Source organism: Hemitrygon akajei, unplaced genomic scaffold (genome assembly GCF_048418815.1).
Source record: "Hemitrygon akajei unplaced genomic scaffold, sHemAka1.3 Scf000148, whole genome shotgun sequence".
Classification (NCBI taxonomy): Eukaryota; Metazoa; Chordata; class Chondrichthyes; order Myliobatiformes; family Dasyatidae; genus Hemitrygon; species Hemitrygon akajei.
This window is the reverse complement of record NW_027332034.1, coordinates 1,126,459-1,149,326: the sequence shown is the minus strand read 5'-3', so window position 1 is coordinate 1,149,326 and position 22,868 is coordinate 1,126,459. Positions and strand designations below refer to the sequence as shown.

General features: G+C 42.7%; 1 protein-coding gene across 5 annotated transcripts in view; it reads left to right on the top strand.

The window, feature by feature from the left end:
• The window catches only part of LOC140723932 (uncharacterized), a 522,919-nt gene that overhangs the window by 19,610 nt on the left and 480,441 nt on the right, over window positions 1-22,868 (top strand). For 2 of the 5 annotated variants that reach the window (XM_073038479.1, XM_073038478.1), the window contains exon 4: window positions 239-3,246. The exons of the other annotated variants lie outside the window; for them this stretch is intronic. In XM_073038479.1, the coding sequence (XP_072894580.1) occupies window positions 637-2,460 (1,824 nt within the window). In that variant the 5' untranslated portion in view covers window positions 239-636 and the 3' untranslated portion in view covers window positions 2,461-3,246. Of the gene's footprint in view, window positions 1-238; window positions 3,247-22,868 lie in introns of those variants that run through there. 5 annotated transcript variants of the gene reach the window in all.

Here is a 22,868-nt window from a genome sequence, read left to right as displayed (position 1 = left end):
TAAATTGCATCTGCCATGAATTTTCCCACTCACCTAACATATCCAAGTCACCCTGCATCCTCTTAGCATCCTCCTCACAGCTAACACCACTGCCCAGCTTTATGTCATCTGCAAACTTGGAGATGCTGCATTTAATTTCCTCGTAACAGTGTGATACCAGATCAAACCTTGGCAACTCAAGTAATCTCATCTGAGATGTTTTCCTACACCCATTGATGGATTTTTTAAATCTTTACAGGTTAAAAATGAAAAGGAACTTGGCTTCTGGAATCTCAAACACGGCCCACCAATTTTGCAGACTCTGTCTAGACATTTAAGAAGTGGAGCAAGGGATTCAATCGACCATCCTTCCTGCTCAGACAGTTGGAATGGATTCACTCAGTCATTTGACCAACTGGCACGCCTGTCATTTTACACAGGAGAAAGGCTGTTCACCTGCTCAGACAGTGGGAATGGATTCACTCAGTTATCTCAATTGAAGGTACATCAGCAAGTTCACACTGGGCAAGGCCATTCACTTGTTCTGTGTGTGAGAAAGGATTCAGTGGGTCTTCCCACCTGTGGGCACAGCACTCAGATCACTCTGGGCAGAGGGTGGTCATCTGTTGAATTTCAGGGAGGGGATCATCTGACCTAATGCCACACCAGCGAGCTCACACCAGGGGGCGGCCATTCAACTGCTCAGAATGTGGGAAGGGATTCACACTGTCATCCCTACTACAGAGACATTGGCGAGTTCACACTGGAGAGAGACCATTCACCTGCTCGGTCTGTGGAAAGAGATTCACTCAGTCATCCAGCCTAAAGAGTCATCAGCGAGTTCACACTGGGCAGAAGCCGTTCACCTGCTCAGAATGTGGTAAGGGATTCGCACTGTCATCCCCCCTACATAGACACTTACGAGTTCACTCTGGGGAGAGACCGTTCAACTGCTCTGTGTGTGGGAAGAGATTCACTCAGTTATCCAACCTAAAGAGTCACCAGCGAATTCACACTGGGGAGAAGCCGTTCATCTGCTCTGAATGTGGAAAGGGATTCACACTGTCATCCCACCTACAGAGACATCAGCAAGTTCACACTGAGGAGAGGCCATTCATCTGCTCAGAATGTGGGAAGGGATTCAAATTGTCATCCCACCTACAGAGACATCAGCAAGTTCACCCTGGGGAGAAGCCATTCACCTGCTCAGTCTGTGGGAAGGGTTTCACTCAGTCATCCTCACTACTGAATCATCAGAGAGTTCACACTGGGGAGAAGCCGTATACCTGCTCAGAATGTGGGAAAGGATTCACTCAGTCATCCAACCTACAGAATCACCAACGGGTTCATTCTGGGGAGAAGCCATTCATCTGCTCAGACTGTGGGAAGAGATTCACTGAGTCATCTGCCCTACTGGTACATCAGCAAGTTCACACTGGGGTGAAGCCGTTCACCTGCTCATTCTGTGGGAGGAGATTCACACTGTCATCCAAACTACTGGTACATCAGCGAGTTCACACTGGGGAGAAGCCGTTCACCTGCTCATTCTGTGGGAGGAGATTCACACTGTCATCCAAACTACTGGTACATCAGCGAGTTCACACTGGGGAGAAGCCATTCACCTGCTCTGTCTGTGGGAAGAGATTCAGTGAGTCATCCGCCCTGCTGGTACATCAGCGAGTTCACACTGGGGAGAAGCCATTCACCTGCTCAGAATGTGGGAAGAGATTCACTCGGTCTTCCAACCTACAGAGTCATCAGCAAGTTCACACTGGGGAGAAGCCATTCACCTGCTCAGAATGTGGGAAGGGATTCACTCAGTCATCCAACCTGCTGGCTCACCAGCGAGTTCACACTGGAGAGAGGCCATTCACCTGCTCAGACTGTGGGAAGAGATTCATTTGCTCATTTAAACTGAAGGTACATCAGAGAGTTCACACTGGGGAGAAGCCATTCACCTGCTCTGTCTGTGGGAAGAGATTCACTTGGTTATCCACCCTACAGAGTCATCAGCGAGTTCACACTGGGGAGAAGCCGTTCACCTGCTCAGAATGTGGGATAGGATTCACTCAGTTATCCAACCTGCTGACTCACAAGCGAGTTCACACTGGGGAGAGGCCGTTCACCTGCTCAGTCTGTGGGAAGGGATTCACTCAGTCATCCCACCTACCGAGTCATCAGCGAGTTCACACTGGGGAGAAGCCGTTCACCTGCTCAGTCTGTGGGAAGGGATTCACTCAGTCATCCACTCTACAGAGACATCAGCGAGTTCACACTGGGGAGAAGCCGTTCACCTGCTCAGTCTGTGGGAAGAGATTCACTCGCTCATCCACCCTACAAAGTCATCAGCGAGTTCACACTGGGGAGAAGCCGTTCACCTGCTCAGTCTGTGGGAAGGGATTCACTCAGTCATCCACCCTACAGAGACATCAGCGAGTTCACACTGGGAGACGCCATTCACCTGCTCAGAATGTGGGATAGGATTCACTTAGTCATCCCAACTACTGGCACACCAGTCAGTTCGTAATAGGGAGTGGCTGTTATGAATCTCTAGGTTTTGTTTGCTGTGGACTGTCATTTTAAGAGAGAGAGAGAGATCAAGGAGTCGAATCAATTTGGCTTGCAGCTTGTTTACATCACTCGCAGCTTGTTTAGTTTTAACAGAGGACACAGACACTCAGAGTCAGATGGAGATGGAGGAAAAATGGAAGGATTGAAATCAGGGCCAAGGATCACTGTTTAGAACTTTCCTATGCCCAAAAGGGTGGTTTAATTATCGATTCAGCATACATCGAATATGTGGTTGTCACCTCTTTTGATCCATAGGAGTGTATCTGATTTGTGGTATCCTCTGAAGACCACTTATGTATTAACCCTTGCCTGGTTGTTCACTTGAAGACAATACCCCTTGTGACAAGTCACTTTTGGTGATAATTCCTATGTTGATTTGGAACAGCAGATAAAATCTACAGTGACTGTTCTCTCGTTTTACCACCATGGAACCTGTGGAATTTGACATAATTGCCTTCTGTCAACATTTACCCTGGATTACAAGTATCTCTCTCTCATCACCTATTCCGTGGATGAACTGAACTTTCCTACTTTACCATTTCAAGACTCTAAGCCTTGTTTCCCCTGAACTCAACAGTTTGGGAGGGAGTTATATTTACACACATTTATACACATAACACTTAACTTTTGTTTATCTTGTTTAAGTTACAATATTATAAGTAGTCACTAATAAAGATAGTGGTTTTAACATCAAAACCAGAGTCCAGGTATAGTCAATTGCTGCTGGTTTGTTTCTAAAGCATTACGGTTCATAACAAAATTGGGGCCTGCGTCTAGGATATGAACATATTTGGGGACGTATTGATCGATTAATTATCGACGATTGGGGTAATCGCTTTTGATTTATTTGTGGAACACCTTCCTGGCTGTGGTGCAACACCGAGCATCATAGGAAGCCATTCCTGCCTGTGGCCATCAAACTTTACAACTCCTCCCTCGGAGTGTTAGACCCCCTGAGCCAATAGGCTGGTCCTGGTCTTTTTCCAATTGGCATAATTTAGCTATTATTATTTAATTATTTATGGTTTTATATTGCTATATTTCTACACTAGTCTTGGTGGTGCAACTGTAATGAAACCCAATTTCCCTCAGGATCAATAAAGAATGTCTGTCTATCTGTCTTGTGTGTGGAAATCAGCAGCAGTGGAGATTGATATATTTCTGGAAGCGCCAACCCCTGAGGCATTAGGAAAACCCAAAAAGAATGAATTGCTGACTATTGCTAATGGGCTGAACCTTAAGGAGGTAAGGGGGTGTGAAGGACCAGGGGAAGCATAAAACTAGGAGAGCAGGTAAAGGTGAAAAAAAAGGCGTTTTATTACCCCAAATGTTTACAAACTCAACAGAACTGTTCCAGAGTCCAAACTTGTATCAGCTAAACTGAACAGAACTGGGTTACAACAGAACAAAATACTCCTCAAACCAAGAGACATCACTCAGCTCCTGACTGTGGGTTTATATTCGATACTGGCCAGTCCATAGCACATTGCAGGGGAGAGAAAACATTCCACTCCTTAAACAGATACGAGGTAAATGAAGTAGCTCCAGAGAGCACCCCTCTAGCTGTAGCACAATCCAATTATCCAGCCCCATCTACTTCGGCTGGTGTAATGCAACCGCTCAGTCGTTTCCCAGAGTATCAGGAGGATGGTCGGCTACAGTACACTTTAATATGCCCGGTTGATGGTGCAGCTGGTAATTGCAGCCGCCATAGGGGGGGCTATGAGAAAGCCAGAAATAGGGGGAAATAGTTGAGCGCCATATATCTATGAAGATGTTTGAAAAGGAGGTGTTAAAGAGGTTTCCTGTGAGTAAACAGGAGATCCAGTTATGACTGGAACAATTGAAGATTGATGTACTTAAATTAGAGGCTGAAGAGAAAGAGAGACAGAGGGGGCTTGATGCTAGAGAGGCAGACAAACAGAGGGAAGAAGAATAAAAAGGTATTTTGAAGCTGAGGAAGCAGACAAATGAAAAAAAAAGATGTAATAAACTTTTTTAATTTTGTCGACTATTTGACTGACTGGGTTGTTGCTTTGGAAGTAGTGGAGTGAAGCTTAACTGAACTGTACACATTTATGAGAAGCTCAGAGAAATAGAAAAGGCTAAATTTTCACATAAATGTGTCAGACACCCAGAAACATTGGCAGCACTTCAGCAGGTAAAAACAGTGGAATGACACATGCTGAAAATATTGCAGGAAAAAAAACATATAGTTCACCCACAATGAGAGGACGTGACAGATCCGGATCTCACTGTATTGTCTGAACGGGGAAAGATGAAGCTACACGTACACGTAGAGCAGTGACCCGCAGATGCTGCAGATCTGTGGAAATGGTGAACAGGTGACGGGTGGAGGGTCTCCCACCTGAACCTGTGACTCTGCTCCTTGCCCCTCACACTCTGCCCAACCCATCCACCGCATTTCCCTCATTAATCTATATTTACACCAGATACATGTTTAGTTTCTTCCTCCATATCATCCCTGTCCCTTTCCCTCCACCCCCAGGTCACAGACTCATGGGATTGATTCCCATCCCGGTCCAACACACAATTCAGACCCAAATGGGAAATGTGCGGGTTTCATTTAAATCAGTCTATGTTTATCAACACTAATTTCTTCAGTTTCAGTTTATTGTCATTTAGAAACCACAAATGCAATGCAGTTAAAAAATGAGACAATGTTCTCCAGAATGATATCACAAAAAGCACACGACAAAACAGACTACACCAGAAAATCTACATAATGTTTGGTAATCCTCAAATCCAGAGTCCGGAGGGGCTGCTCCGTATTAATATCATGCTACCATCTCAGCGCATCCCCGGAAAGAGATCCAAATCCAGCAGACAAAACAAGAATACCCAGACACACCAAGTCAAGGGACAACTCTACCACCCAACAAACCAAAAACTAAAGCTACAAGACCTACACAAAACCACATAGTTACATATAGTTATAGTTAACACATAGTTACAACAGTGCAGCCAACACCAAATTGATAAAAAAAAACAGACCATGGGCACAGTAAAAATAGTCCAAAGATGTTAACTATAAGTTCAAAAGAAACCACCAGACAGTTTCCACAAGTCCTCAGGGTCCCGATAGACTCGTCATACTACGCAATCGGCAGAAGGGAATATCCCCACTATGGACCTCCACGGCGCCGCCGGACTCAGCCTTCAGACGCAGCACATTCCTATTCACATTCCTCCGGCTTCACTGGACAGGAACACTGAAACATCAAGTGAGAAACAGCGGGATGTGGCCATTCAGCCCCTCTAACCATCTACAAGGCGGCTGCTTTCCCATCTCAGCCACATGTTTCTGCCCGATCCTCATTTCCTCTATCCCTTCAGTCTCCACACATCGGGCGGCCTCTGTTTTTCTTTAGGAGGATCAGCGAGTCTTTACCGCCCTCTGCCGTGGGGATTTACAGACATTCACCAGCCTCAGAGTGGATACATTTCCTCATCTCAGTCCCGGACAGTCCACCCCCCTTTTTCAGAGACTGGGATCCCTGGTTCAACCAGTAATGATGTTGTGCATTTCAATGTGTTCACCTCTCAGTCCTCGATTCTCCAAATGAAAGGGTTATTACATTTGATCTCTCTTCTATGATGACCCCACCGCTCAAGGGATTCGTCTGGCGAATCTTCATTGCACTCTCTATAACAAATATTCTCTAACCTCTTTGTTAATCCTCTATGGAATTAATTTCCATCTTCTGCAGCCCCGTGTTGCCCCAACCACTCACCTCCCACCCCTATCACTATTTCCACCTTCCCACCTCCCCCCTCACCTGGATCCATCTCTCACTCCCCAGCTCTTGCCCCATCCCCACCCCTCACCTCTTTTCTCTGACTATTTCCCGTCCACTCTCAGTCCAGAGGGAGGGTGTCGGCCCGAAATGTTGACGGTCCATCTCCCTCAGCAGATGCTGCCCGACCGGAGTTCCTCTGGTAGTTTATTCTTTGGTCTGTATAACCCGTGTTAGTATGGGGAGCGGGATTTTACACCATATTCAAAAAGCGTGACATTTACTTTGGGATTTGTTCCGCTCTGACCTGAGCCCGGCGCAGCAGCAAGAGTCAGACACAGCGGGGTAACGCCCACTCAGCTGGTCCGCCTCCGCTATTGGGTGTAACCAGTGATTGACATTCGTGTGCACCAATGGCAAAAGGGCAGCTCCTGATGTTCTGCTTTACAACGGTGGAGGAGAGGGTGGTTAGCCCAGCCGTTAAACCGATAAAGCTCGAACTCTCCAGCGCCTGGGTGACGGAAGGTACCGAGCACATGAGGGCAGATCCCGGTGTGGGGAGCCCATGTGTGACGTCGGGCGCGTGGGGGCGGAGCTGTTTGATGTCACATGTGGCGGAGCGCTCGTATTTCAAAACACCTTAAAGGACGTTTCTTATGATTTCAGAGGGACAACATTAATCACGGGTTTCATCACTGAATCCAGTGTTGTGGGATGTAAAGTCCCCTGTTTGTGTCTGGCTCTGCCGTGTTGTTGGTGGAGTGGGCAGCGTGGTGTTTGCACGAGGAAATCTGCAGATGCTGGAAATTCAAACAACAAGAAGCGCTGTCGACGTTTCGGACGCTTCGTCCTAACGAAGAGTCTCGGCCCGACACGTCGACAGCGCTTCTCCCTATAGATGCTGTCTGGCCTGCTGTGTTCCACCAGTATTTTGTGTGTGTTGTAGCGTGGTGTTTGTCTCGATTCGGGTCACAACACCAGAATTGCCAGCGGGGTCCACACACAGTGTATTAGTCAACAGAAAACCTCTCGTCCCTGCAGTCTTTGTCTCCTGGTAAAATCAACACCCTGACAGTGTGGACCATAGATACCCCTTCCTCACCCACCCCGGTTTTATTCACTTAATGAACATACAATCAAACCGTGCACGGTATATAAGCTGTGGATATATGTTGTTACTATTGTGGTGTGTTTCATTGGAGCCGGAGTAATAATTATTTCGACCTCCTTTACACTTGTCTGCTGGAAATGGAATTAAACAACCCTGAACCTTGAGTAAACATTTTAGCAGGCTGCAGCGTCACATTTCTGTCTCTCAGCGTTATTGCGGCAGAGCGGCACCTGGTGACAATGGAGTCCACAAGTCAGGAGGTCCTGTTATTGTGGTAAATCACCACCAAGTGGCAGTGTTGTCCACAAAAGGGAGAGGTTTACAGCGATAAGGAGGGGTGTAGGTGCTGGAAACTAACTCTACAAGTGGATGAAGTGCTAGACCTGCACCAAACCACTCTCCTCACCACTAGTCAGGGTCCCAAATAGTCTTTCCATATGAGACAACTTTTCAACATCGTGCCTGTTGGGGTCATCTACTGTTTCCAGTTTTCCAGGTTGGCCTCCTCGACATTAGTGAGACCTGATGTCGTCTCTGCATTCTGCACTCTGTCCCGATGAGATTCTGCAGATGTTGGAGATGCAGAGTAACAGACACAAAATGTTGGAGGAAGTCAGGAGGTCAGGTAGCTTCTATAGAGGGGATAAAGCAAAACAGAGATTTCCTGCCGAGACCCTTCATCAGGACTGGAAGTAGGGAGAAGCCGGAATAAGATGTTGCGGGGAGTGGAAAGTGTCCAAGCTGGTAGATGATAGGTGAAGCCAGATAAGAGTGAAGGTGAGTAGGTGGGGGAGGTGGGAGATGAAGTGAGAGGTTTTGAGGTGGTAGGTGGAAAATGCAAAGGGCTGAAAAGAAGGAATCTGATAGGAAAGGAGAGTTGACAATGGGAAAACGGAAGTAAAAGAGGAACTAGAGGGAGACGATCCGCAGTGGAGAAGAAAGAAGTGGGGAGACAGAATGGAGGAGACGGGCGTGTGGGTTGATGAAAAGAAAAGTTCATGCCATCAGGTTGTAAACTACCCGGATGTAATATGAGGTGTTGCTCCTCCAACCTGAGAGTTCACTCATCGTGTTAGTTAAACAAAGAACCGGAAGGGAGAGTGGGTTAATAATTTTCCCCTGGGATCCCGATTAAATCAATCCCCTCTCACCTTAAACCGGTTCCCTCTGGTTGCTAATTCCACAAAGGTGGGGAAAAGGACTGCACACATTCCCCATTTCTGTACACTCATAGTTTGGAACACCTGCACAAGGTCAGCCTCAATCTCCTACACTTCAAGGTGTGAAATCCCAACCTGCCCAACCTCTCTCCAGAACTCAGTTCCTCGAGTACCGGCACCATTCCTGGAAATCTCCAATGCACTCATTCCAGCTTAACGTCCTCTCTCCTGTAGCAGAACGACCAAAACTGAATACAATAATCCAGGCGCGGATACACTGACCATACCCTAACCCTAATGCAACCTCACTCGCCACTTCTTCAGACCATGAAGCATGAGATTTCACGCAGAGACTGCTCAGCCAATCGAATCTGCTCCGCCATTCTTTCGTGTCCACTTGATTATCTCTCTCAACCCCATTCTCCTGCATTCTCCCCAGGGTCTTTGAACATCCATTAAAAATACACTCAGTGACTTGGTGTCTGCTCCGTCCGTGGCAATAAATTCTAAAGATTTACCACTCCCTGACTAAAGAAATCCCTCCTCATCTCTTGTCAGTGGATGCCCTATATATTGAGGCTGTGGCCTCTGGTCCCAGACTCACACAGTATAGGTTGCATCTTCTTCATAGCCACTCTGTCGAGGCTTTTCAATATTTAATAGGTTTCAATGAGATCCCCTCTCTTTCTTCCAGACCAGCGAGTACAGGGTCAAATCCGGCTAACGCTCCTCATACGTTAGCCCTTTCATTGCTCATGAACCTTCTCCGGACCCTCTCCAATACGAGCACATCTGTTTTCGCAGGTTGTAAACTGTTCACAATACACCAAGAGCGATCTGACCAATGCGTTTTAAAGCCACAGTGCCACATCCTTGTTCTTATATGCTAACATTACAGTTGTCATCCTTCATCAACACAATCTGCAAGCAAACCTTTAGGGACTCCTGCTCAAGGACTCCCAAATACCTCTGATTTTTGAATTTTCTCCCATTTATTTATTTTTCTCTACGCCCTTATTCCTTCCACCAATTGTACATGACCGTACATTTACATACACTGTACATTTCCGTACATTTCATCCACGACTTCGTTGTCCGTTCTCCAAAAGTAACGAAGTCATTTTGCAGACTGCAGCTTTGCTCTAAACTATCTGTCTCTTATCTGTATCAACTGCAAAGTTCTGTGGATGCTGGGAATCCAAGCAACACAGACATAAAATGCTGGAGGAACCTAGGAGGCCAGGCAGCATATATGGGAAATAGTAAACAGTCGACGTTTCGGGCCGAGACCCTTCATCAGGACTGGGGGGAAAAAGATGAGACGTCAGAGGAAGAAGTGTGGGGGTGAAAAGGGTAGAAGAAGTGGTCGGTGATGGGTGAAACTGCGAGAGGGGGAGCAGTGAAGGAAAAAAAACTTCACAGGATTTTATTTCCTTAACGATTCTCGAAAAATCATTGCTAATGCCTCCACATCTCTTCAGCCACCTCTTTCAGATCTCTGGGGTGTACACCATCTGGTACAGGGAACCTGTTTACCTTCAGACCATCTCTGTTTCCCAAGAACCTTCTCCCGAGTAACGTAACTTCACACATTCTGACCAACTGACAACTAGTACTTCCGTATTCCTGCCGGGGTCTTCGAGAGATAAGAGTCATGTACAATACTTATTCAGTTCATCTGCCATCACCTTACACCCCCAGCCCATTACTACCTCTCCATCATCACTTTTCAGTGTTCGATATCCGCTTCCGCCTTTCTTTTACATTATAATTACCTGAAGAAACATTTGGTATCCTCTTTAATATTACCGGCTGGCTCACTTAAGTGTTCCATCTTTTCCTTCTTAACTATTTTAGTTGCATTCTGTTGGTTTTTAAAATCTTCCCAATCCTCCAACATACTAGTGATTTTTGCTCAATGCCCTCTCTTTGGTTTTTATGTTTTCTTTGGTTTCTCTTATCAGCCACGATTTTGTCACCTGAGCTTTATAATACTACTTCCTCTTTGTGATGCATAGAGATTTGAGGGGCGAAGAACATCTCAGACAGAACTGCAGTCAGCTCGACTTCTTCGGTCTGCAGAGAATTCAAGGGAAACCTCTTCACCCACAGAGTGGTGACTATTTGGAACTCATTCACAGGGACAGTGAGAGGTGAACAACAGCGGAGGATTTGAAAGATCTGCTGTGGAACAGAATCACTGGCAGGGTCCAGCCGGCCTGAGTTGATTCTCTGCTGTACACTAGGTGTGTTATAAATTCACTAAGTACCGGAGACAGTGTTCAATATAGAACTGATTTATTTGTCACAGATCTAGTCCCATTAAAGGTGAATATGCAGCAGAAGAAACCCTTCTCATGCCTAGTGACCCGGGTGTGGTGAGCAGCACCAATAATTGCAGAGTTCAGCACCGACAGTCACTCTCGAAATTGCATTCAGCAACACTGATGGATAAATATTCAGCATGCAGCTTATTGAAACTTTCTCCCCTGTGTGAACCCGGTAGTATGTGGTAAGTGTAACGCACTGTAAGGTTTCACTGCTGAAGTAACGGCCTCTCTGTAATGTTTCGCTGCTGAGGTAATGGTTTCTCTGTAGCAGCAATGTTTAGGTTACGACTAGAGGAAATAGGGTTTTCGAGTGTGGGGCTATCCAATGACAGAAATATTCTTTCTTGTGAGTCTGGAAGAGAGATTTTCACGGTTTTTTGCTGGCGAGAGATGAGAAGACGTGAATGGAGAGAGCGGCCCTTTTTCTTTTTTTTTTCATTTTCTTTACTAACCCTATAGGCAAAGTAAGAATCATAGAGCTCAATCGTTTAATTGCATATTGTGTATCGTTTGTAATTTCAGGGTACTGATCTGTAACATGGGACACATCACACAGCATTCACCCAAATGAGATTTCTTAAGTTTGGTCGGGCTGGAGGTGGGGGGTGGTGGCTATCACCCCGTATATTAAACTGCTCTACCCAGTGTGAAGTCGCTGGTGTCTCTGTAGTTGAGATGACCAAGTGAATCCCTTCCGACACATTGAAGCCTGAATTATTCTTCTCCGTCCAGTCTACGCCGTGGGCTCTACGTAGCCGCGTACCCGACGCTGCACCCTAGGCTGTACCGTATGCCGTAGCCTAACGCGCACATTCCTAAAAATGCAACTACGCATCGCAGCGACGCAGACGGCAAGAACTGTGATTGGCCCAGCTGGTAGCAGCCAGTTTCCTTTTCTTTTTCAATCTTTTTATTAAGTTTCAAATTTAATAAGCATAGCAATAATATAATGATACAAAGAGATCGGGATTACATTAATGTCGGTTAACATGTAAAAGCACAGATTCCAAATGACAAATATAGTTTAACCTCCCAATCTCATAGCAACTAACCATGAAAGAGATATCATATAAGGAGAAAAAAAAATCGTAAAATAGAAAAAAAAACACTAAACTAGAAAAAAACAGACAAAAATGGGCTGTCATATTACAACGGCTGAAATTATTTGGCGTTAACTCCGCTCCTCTGAACATGAACAAAAACTTATTACACAAGATTCGGAAAGGGTCAACTTACATCATATGAAAAAATTGAATAAATGGCCTCAAAGTCTCTTCAGATTCAACCGAAGGAACCACAGTACCACTCCTAATTTTTTCCGAGTTTAGACATGCTATGGTTTGGGAAAACCATTCAAATGTAGTAGGGAGATTGGAATCTTTCCATTTAAGTAAAGTAGATCTGATGGTTATTAATGTAACAAATGCAATTAGACGACAAGCTGACGAGGATAAATGACTAGAGTCTATCACCGGTCCTCCAAAAATTGCGGTAATAGGATGTGGTTGTAAATCAATACACAGAACTACTGAGATAATATCTCAAAACACCCTTCCAATATTTTTTTTAGAAGAGGACAAGACCAGAACATATGTGTGAAGGAAGCTACCTCGGAATTACATCACAGACAGGATTTATATGGCAGTAAAAATGTGCTAACTTATCCTTGGACATATGAGCCCGATGAACCACCTTAAATTGCATGAAGGCATGTCTGACACACACTGAAGAGGTATTTTCTAGTTCAAGAATTTTTTCCCATTTCTGTATAGGTAAAGGTATCCCAAGTTCTCTTTCCCACTCATTCTTAATTTTATCAGAAGTATCTAAGCGTATTTTCATAATTAAATCATAAATAAATGATATTAAACTCTTCTGATATGGATTTAAACTTATTTTTTCCCGTAACTTCAATTTGATGTGATATCGGAACGGAAGGTAAAATAACATTCAAAGGTTTCTAATCTGTAAATATCTGAAAAAGTGTGATCCAGGCAAATTATATTTATTAGAAAACTGTTCAAAAGCCATAAAAGATCATCCATAAATAAATCACGAAAACATGATATTCCCTTTGTTTTCCATAAAAGAAAAGCTTGATCAATTCTAAATGGTTGAAAGAAAAAAATAGATGTCATAGAAATTGACAGTATATGTTTATTTGGTCCAAAAAATTGCCAACATTGAAACCATATTCCTATTGTATGTTTAATTATTGGAATTACCATTTGCTTAATAAATTTAGTAAGTGCAAAGGGAAGCACAGCCCCTAAAATAGAAGCCAATGAAAACCCCTGTCGAGACTCCCACTCAAGGTTCATCCAACTCTTGTGTCCAAAACATTAAATATCGAATATTAATTCCCAATAATAAAATCTAGGGTCCGGCAAAACCAAGCCGCCTTCCTTTTTTGATTTCTGTAAATATTTCTAATATAACCTGGGATTTCTATTCTGCCATATATATGCAGAAATTTTAGAATCAATAATATATAAAAAAGTTAGAGATAAAAATTGATACCGCCTGAAATAGGTACTGATATTTAGGTAAAATAATCCTCTTAATAGTATTAATGGAACCAATCAAGGATAAGGACAATGGGGACCATTTAGTAAACAATTGTTTAGCATGATCAATTAAGGGTAAACATTAACTTTAAATAAATCGTTGTGCTTCTTAGTAATTTTAACACCCAAATAAATAAAATAATCAGCGAGCAATCTAAATGGTGACTGTCTATAAATTGAGACTTGCATATTTAATGGAGAAAGCAGACTTTTATTAAGATTCAGTTTATAAGCAGAAAAACTACTAAACTGAGCAATTTGTGTTATTACTGCAGGAATGGATTTCTCTGGATTAGAAATATATAGTGAAAGGTCATCTGCATATAGTGATACTTTACGCGTCCCATTCCTATGAGTAACACCAAATATACTGGGTGAATCACGAATAGCAATTGCCAAGGTCTCCAGGCTAATATCTGATAGTAAGGGTTTCAAAGGACAGCCTTGTCTAGTACCTTGGAAAAGCCTAAAGAAAGGGGATCTCCGATCATTAGTGAAACAGACGCCAAAGGTATATGTTATATCAATTGGATCCAAGATATAAATTTTGGACTAAAATTAAATTTCTCAAGAATTTTAAACAAGTATTCCCATTCAAATGTATCAAACGCCTTCTCGGCATCGAGGGAGAAAACACGTTCTGGAGTCTTAGATAAAGTTGTGTATACAATTTTCATTAACCTCCAAACATTAAAATGTGTATAATGATTTTTAATAAATCCTATCTGATGCTCGGAGACAATTTGTGGCAATATCTTCACCAATCTAATTGCTAATATTTGAGAAAGGATTTTAGATTCAACATTCACAAAGATATAGATCTGTCTGATGCACATTCAGTGAGATCTTCACCATTTTTAGGAATTAAATAAATAGATGCTTCATAAATTGTTTCTGGTAACTTACGTACAAATAAAGCATCTATAAAAGTTTTACCTAACCAGCGAGAAAGTAAATAGGAAAAAGATTTTAAAAATTCAGCTGTATACTCATCCAGACCAGGTGCTTTAGCAGAATTCATTGAATAAATTGCATTCTTTATTTCCTCTTCAGTAATGGGTGTGTCTAATACTAAATGTTCATCAACTGATAATTTCAGAATATTTAATTTCCTTAAAAAATCATGCATTATGGTAGAATCATCAGGAAATTCTGATTGGTATAAATTGGTATAAAATTCTTGAAAAAAAATTGTTAATTTCATCATGGTCAACCGTCAAAGTGCATTCCTGTTTAAGAACCCTATTTATCTGAAGTTTCGCCAAAGCAGTTTTTAATTGGTTAGCCAATAATTTACCCAATTTATCACCAAATATATAAAATGACTCTTAGTTTTAAGTAACTGATTTTCAATCGGGGATGTTAATAACAAATTATGTTGCATCTGAAGTTCAACTCTCTCTTTATAAAGCTCCAAATTGGGAGTAATAGAATATTTTCTATCAATTTCTTTAATCTTATCAACCAATGTACGTATTTCATTATTAATTTGTTTTTTTTTTCAATCCAGCAGAGTGTGAAATAATTTACCCTCGGATATATGTTTTAAAGGCATTGCGTGATATCCCACTGAAAATGTCTCCCGTTGAGGTAGTTGAAAAGAAAAAGGTAATCTGTCCATATAATAACCATATAACAATCACAGCACGGAAACAGGCCATTCCGGCCCTCCTAGTCCGTGCCGAACTCTTAATCTCACCTAGTCCCACCTACCCGCACTCAGCCCATAACCCTCCACTCCTTTCCTGTCCATATACCTATCCAATTTTACCTTAAATGACACAACTGAACTGGCCTCTACTACTTCTACAGGAAGCTCATTCCGCACAGCTATCACTCTCTGAGTAAAGAAATACCCCCTCGTGTTTCCCTTAAACTTTTGCCCCCTAACTCTCAAATCATGTCCTCTTGTTTGAATCTCCCCTACTCTCAATGGAAACAGCCTATTCACGTCAACTCTATCTATCCCTCTCAACATTTTAAATACCTCGATCAAATCCCCCCTCAACCTTCGACGCTCCAATGAATAGAGACCTAACTTGTTCAACCTTTCTCTGTAACTTAAGTGCTGAAACCCAGGTAACATCCTAGTAAATCGTCTCTGCACTCTCTCTAATTTATTGATATCTTTCCTATTATTCGGTGACCAGAACTGTACACAATATTCCAAATTTGGCCTTACCAATGCCTTGTACAATTTTAACATTACATCCCAACTTCTGTACTCAATGCTCTGATTTATAAAGGCCAGTGTTCCAAAAGCCTTCTTCACCACCCTATCTACACGAGACTCCACCTTCAGGGAACTATGCACTGTTATTCCTAGATCTCTCTGTTCCACTGCATTCCTCAATGCCCTACCATTTACCCTGTATGTTCTATTTGGATTATTCCTGCCAAAATGTAGAACCTCACACTTCTCAGCATTAAACTCCATCTGCCAACGTTCAGCCCATTCTTCTAACCGGCATAAATCTCCCTGCAAGCTTTGAAAACCCACCTCATTATCCACAACACCTCCTACCTTAGTATCATCAGCATACTTACTAATCCAATTTACCACCCCATCATCCAGATCATTTATGTATATTACAAACAACATTGGGCCCAAAACAGATCCCTGAGGCACCCCGCTAGTCACCGGCCTCCATCCCGATAAACAATTATCCACCACTACTCTCTGGCATCTCCCATCTAGCCACTGTTGAATCCATTTTATTACTCCAGCATTAATACCTAACGACTGAACCTTCTTAACTAACCTTCCATGTGGACCTTTGTCAAAGGCCTTGCTGAAGTCCATATAGACTACATCCACTGCCTTACCCTCGTCAACATTCCTCGTAACTACTTCAAAAAATTCAATAAGGTTTGTCAAACATGACCTTCCACGCACAAATCCATGCTGGCTACTCCTAATCAGATCCTGTCCAGCCAGATAATTATAAATACTATCTCTAAGAATACTTTCCATTAATTTACCCACCACTGATGTCAAACTGACAGGTCTATAATTGCCAGGCTTACTTCTAGAACCCTTTTTAAACAATGGAACCACATGAGCAATACGCCAATCCTCCGGCACAATCCCAGTTTCTAATGACATCTGAAAGATCTCCGTCAGAGCTCCTGCTATCTCTACACAAACTTCCCTCAAGGTCCTGGGGAATATCCGGTCAGGACCCGGAGATTTATCCACTTTTAAATTTCTTAAAAGCGCCAGTACTGCCACCTCTTTAATTGTCATAGGTTCCATAACTTCCTTACTTGTTTCCCACACCTTACACCATTCAATATCCTTCTCCTTAGTGAATACCGAAGAGAAGAAATCGTTCAAAATCTCTCCCATCTCCCTCGGCTCCACACATAGCTGACCACCCTGATTCTCTAAGGGATCAATTTTATCCCTCACTACCCTCTTGCTTTTAATATAACTGTAGAAGCCTTTCGGATTTACTTCCACCTTATTTGCCAAACCAAACTCGTAACTTCTGTTAGCTTTTCTAATCTCTTTCTTAAGTTTCATTTTACATTCTTTATATTCCTCGAGCAATTCCTTTACTCCATGCTGCCTATATCTATTGTTGACATCCCTCTTTATTCGAACCAAGTTTCTAATATCCCTTGAAAACCATGGCGCTTTCAAACCTTTAACCTTTCCTTTCAACCGAACAGGAACAAAAAGATTCTGTACCCTCATAATTTCACCCTTAAATGACCTCCATTTCTCAATTACATCCTTCCCATAAAACAACTTGACCCAATCCACTCTCTCTAAATCCCTGCGCATCTCCTCAAAGTTACCCTTTCTCCAATTAAAAATCTCAACTCTAGGTCCAGTCCTGTCCTTCTCCATAATTATATTGAAGCTAATGCTATTGTGATCACTGGACCCGAAGTGCTCCCCAACACATACATCTGTCAGCTGACCTTTAATGAAATTAATAAAATTTAAGCTCTGAAGTAAAATAGAGTTGAACCGCCATTGTTTAGTACTAAAGGTTACATCAGTTAACTTAACTGATAATTTCAAAGGTGCATGATCGGAAATGGCAATTGTATCATATTCATAGGCAGTGACAAATGAAACTAATCGAAAATCAATAAAGATGTAAAGGATTCTAGAGTAATTATGATATACATGAGAAAAAAGAGAACTCTTTTTCATTAGGATGTAAAAACCTCCTAATTTTTAAAATTCCAGAGTCAACTAAGAAGGAATTAATAAAAATAGCAGATTTGTTTGTAAGTACCTGATTAGGCACAGACTTATCCATCATACGTTTCAGACAACAATTAAAATCTCCACCCATTATTACCATATATTCATTTAAATTGGGAAGAAATGCAAAAAAGTGCTTAAAGAATTCAGGATAGTCAGTATTTAGTGCATAAATATTAACCAAAACTAATTTATTGTCATAAAGTTAACCGGTGTTTATAGAAGTCTATCAAATTGGTCTGAAATTGTATCATAGTGAACAAATGAAATCTAGGAGTCTATAAAAAAAGAAACACCTTTCACCTTAGTCGATGAGTTAGAGTGAAACTGCTGGCCTTACCAAAACCTAAAGAAGAGCTGATTATCCTCCTTACTCACATGAGTCTCCTGCGCAAAAATAATCTGAGCATTCAGTCTATGAAAAACTCTAAAAATCTTCTTCCATTTAATTAGATGATTCAAACCGTTCGTATTACATGAAACAAAATTAATAATGACAAAATCAATTAATAATATCCATTTTCCTTAAATAAACAATGTAATATGTAAAGGGTTAACCATATTGCATAGGAAACTCACGAATTAGGAAGAGGGAAAAATAGTCTAAAGAGGAAACGGAAGTTACGACAATACAGACATGTTTGTAGTTTCAATTCAGCCCAAAAGAAAAATACTAGACTAAAAATAGCCTTAACACCCCCCCCCCCCCACACACACACACAAAGACCGAAAACCTGGCCAATAGACAGCCAAACAACTATCTAAGAACCTCCGTAACCCCGTCTCCCTTGAGGGCAAATCATCAAATTTAAAAAAAATAAAAAAACAAGCACCCATAGTCAAAATATTATGAGAGGAATGTCAAGCAGATGTTAGAGAAAAAACAGCCAATGGCAGACCATTTTAAAAGAAAAGGTCTTAAAAAATGACACAAAATACAATCTTAATAATATTTCTAGAAAAAGGAAATAATCAGCAAATCAAAGTCTTAATGATTTTCAAAAGCAAACAATTAAAAATAAAAGTAAAACAATGAAGGAAAAAGAAAGAAACATAAACATGGAAACATCATAAGCATCCGAACGTCAAAACACAGTACGACTGTAATCAACCCAAGGGCAAAGTTCCAAAGTGTCCAAATCTATAAGCTGGTTGTTAACTAATAAACCAGATACACACAGACATAAAGGAATGGTAAATTTCATAGACATCCAAGCTTAAATGTTGATCATCAAAACATTAGACATCCGCATTCAAGCTTAGATCTTCGAGAAATTGTTTTGCTTCATCCACGGATTTAAACCATTTGAATGATTTATCGGGCAGAGCAACCCTTAGGTGAAAAGGATGTAACAAAGCTGGACAAAGATTCCTCTGATATAATCCTGACATCACCATTTTAAAATGCAATCTTTCTTGCATAACCTCAGGTCAAAAATCTTCAACAAAATGAAACTTAAGATCCTTCTATAAGCTTCACAATTGTTTCTAAAGTTATCGGTTCTTTCGTCTGTTTCGATTCTTTTGCTCTAGACATTTCAGCAAGTTGAGAATAATTCAAATAGTTAAAAAGAAAAATTCTGCATGTTTAGACCCCTTTAGAATAAGTATAAGAAGATCCTTTAAGGGGTGTTTGTAGGTTAAAAAGACGTAAAAGGTTTGGAGCAAAGCCTAGAAGTAGTTTACTCCATGAGCGCCATCTTGAGACTCCCCGAAACTTAAGATTCTGATGCTCAGTAACTGCTTTCTGACGAGCAATCCGAATGAATTGCTCCTTAGTATTCAGATTGTGACATCGAAGAATTACATGACGCGGTTTTAACCCTTTTGATCGTTTTGGTTCCAGCGCCCGATGTGCGCGGTCGAGCGCAGGAAGAGAAGAAAAAACCTCCGAGCCAAAGACCTCCATTGAGAATTGAGAAAAAAAACTGAGTAAGATCCCGGCTCTCAACGTCCTCACTGAGTCTGTTATTCGCAAATTCAGTCTGTGGCTTCGACTCTCCAAATCAATAATCTTGACTTTATTCTGCTCCAATGTATGAGTGGTCAAAGTTCATTTCTTTTCCAAAGAATTAAATTTGTGATCTATCTGTTTTTCAGCTTTAATAAGTGCTGAAATTTGTCGCTGCTATTTTTCGTTCTTCTTTTCAAGTGTTGCCAAACCACCTTCGCTCTCCTTTAACCATACTTCCAAGGTAGTAAACCTTTTAGCAAGTTTTTCATCCAAAAGATTCGAGATAGCTGGTAAAGTAAGTTGAAAATTTTAGGCTGTTCAAAGTCATCTTCTTTCTTTCCATTTCCACTGCCGGTTCCCTTGCCTTCGGCTAATGCCTTTCTTTCTCTGTAAGCCATTTCAGTCGATTAAAATTCAAATTCAAACATATAAAAGTGTTATAAACACTTTGATAAAGATATTAAAGGGGTGGTAAGTAAATTTAAAATGAACGGAGCAAAGCCCAAAAGCGACTCCATGTATTGCCTCCAAGAGAGTCTTTTGCCTAATGTAGCCTAACGCACACATTCCCAAAAATGTAGTACACGTCGTGGCGACACAGACGGCAAGAACTGTGATTGGTCTACTTGGCAGCAGCCAGTTTCCTCCTACACATTTCCTGTTGCTTCGAAGTTGGAAAGTGGAACAAATTGAGGAGAGGGTAAGTGAGGAAGTCAGAAATATATGTACATTTGCACAACCCTTCGTCGGCACACAATAAAGACTTGAAAATGGCATCAAATTTGTGGAAAGAAATTTCCACAAACATCGGTTTGGTCGTTGCAGAAAGCACAAAGAAATGGAAAAACTTCTCTCTTTTCTGCGCTGCAGTAATTTCAATAAAAGTAACTCTTGTTCAACAGCTATTTGCTCCAACTCCAACAAGATGTACTCAGCAGTCGCCATCGTTCCCAACTCCACATGGGTCAATTCAACACAGTGGAATAGAACCCCAGCACCAACTAGCGTTTTGGCAGAGCGACGTAGACACACGAACGCACAAGTAGAAATGTTCACAACCGTGTAGATGACATGCATGGTCTACTGCGTATGCTACGCCATAGTGCCTACTCAGAGGTATAATTCAGGCTTGAGAGGGTGAATGGCTTCTCCCCAGAGTGAACTGACTTGTGTGCTTGTAGGTGGGATGACTGAGTGAATCCCTTCCCACAGTCTGAGCAACTGAACAGCCTCTCTCCAGTGTGAACTCGCTGATGTACCTTCAGTTCAGATGAGGAAGTGAATACTTCCCACTGTCTGAGCAGGTAAACAGCTTCTCCCCAGTGTGAACACGCTGGTGTCTCAGTAGGTGAGATGACAGACTGAATCCCTTCCCACATTCGGAGCAGATGAACGACCTCTCTCCAGTGTGAACTCGTTGGTGTACCTTCAATTCGGATGAGCAAGAGAATCCCTTCCCACAGTCTGAGCAGGTGAACGGCCTCTCCCCAGTGTGAACTCGCTGGTGTACCTTCAGATGAGATGACCGAGTGAATCGCTTCCCACAGTCTGAGCAGGTGAACGGCCTCTCTCCAGTGTGAACTCGCTGATGTAGCTTCAGTTCAGATGAGCGAGTGAATCCCTTCCCACAGACTAAGCAGGTGAACGGCCTCTCTCCAGTGTGAACTCGCTGATGTACCTTAAGTTTAGATGAGCAAGTGAATCCCTTCCCACAGTCCGAGCAGGTGAACGGCCGCTCCCCAGTGTGAACTCTCTGATGTACCTTCAGTTGAGATGACTGAGTGAATCCCTTCCCACAGTCTGAACAGGTGAACGGCCACTCCCCAGTGTGCACTGACTGGTGTCTCAGTAGCTGAGATGACAAAGTGAATCCCTCCCCACAGTACGAGCAGATAAATGGCCTCTCACCCGTGTGAACTGACCTGTGTGCTTGTAGGTGAGATGACTGAGTGAATCTCTTCCCACAGTCCAAGCAGTTGAACGGCCGCTCCCCGGTGTGAACCCGCTGGTGAGCCATTAGGGCGGATGACCGAGTGAATCCCTTCCCACATGCTGAGCAGGTGAACGGCCGCTCCCCAGTGTGAACTCTCTGATGTACCTTCAGTTCAGATGACTGAGTGAATCCCTTCCCACAGTCTGAACAGGTGAAAGGCCGCTCCCCAGTGTGTACTCTCTGATGTACCTTCAGTTTTGATGAGCAGCTGAATCCCTTCCCACAGTCCGAGCAGGTGAATGGCCTCTCCCCAGTGTGAACTCGTTGGTGAGCCATTAGGGTGCATGACTTAGTGAATCCCTTCCCACAGTCTGAGCAGGTGAACGGCCACACCCCAGTGTGAACTCGTTGGTGAGCCATTAGGGTGCATGACTTAGTGAATCCCTTCCCACAGTCTGAGCAGGTGAACGGCCACACCCCAGTGTGAACTCGTTGGTGAGCCATTAGGGTGGATGACTTAGTGAATCCCTTCACACAATCTGAGCAGGTGAAAGGCCTCTGCCCAGTGTGAACTGACTGGTTTGTCCACAGGAGGGAAGAACTACTGAATCCCTTCTCACACAGAGAACAAGTGAATGGCCTTGTCCCAGTGTGAACTTGTTGATGCCCCTTTAGTTGAAATATCCGACTGAATCCATTCACATCGTCTGAGCAGATGAATGGGAATTGCCTGTTTAAAATGACAGGCGTGCCAGTTGGTCAGATGTTAGAGTGAAACCCTCCCCACAGCCTGAGCAGGAAGGATGATCGAGTGAATCTCTTGCTCCACTTCTTAAATATCTGGACAGAGACAGCAAAACTGGTGTGGTGTGTTTTAGATTCCCGTAGAGAAATTTCTTGTCATTTGTAACCTGTAAAAAGATTAACAAAATGCTTCAGTGGGTGAAGGACAACATTTCAGATGAGATCACAGGAGTTGTCAAGCTGTGAACTGGCATCACACAGTTACAGTGAAGCTCAACACATGTTGGAGAGAGAAATCATCATTTAACTGGGCACAGTGCTGGTATCTGGAATGACCATCAAACTCTCTGATGTTCTTCCTATCTCTATAAGAGAGGAGCATTTCTGCCATCTCCAATCTGTGACCTGGTTCAGTTTGGAGAGACATTGGTATTATCCCTGTTCCCACTGAGCTGCATGGGTTCCTGTCCCCACAGTAACTGAAACACTCTCAGTCAAATAGCCGGCAGTGCATTCCACACACCCACCACTCTTTGTGT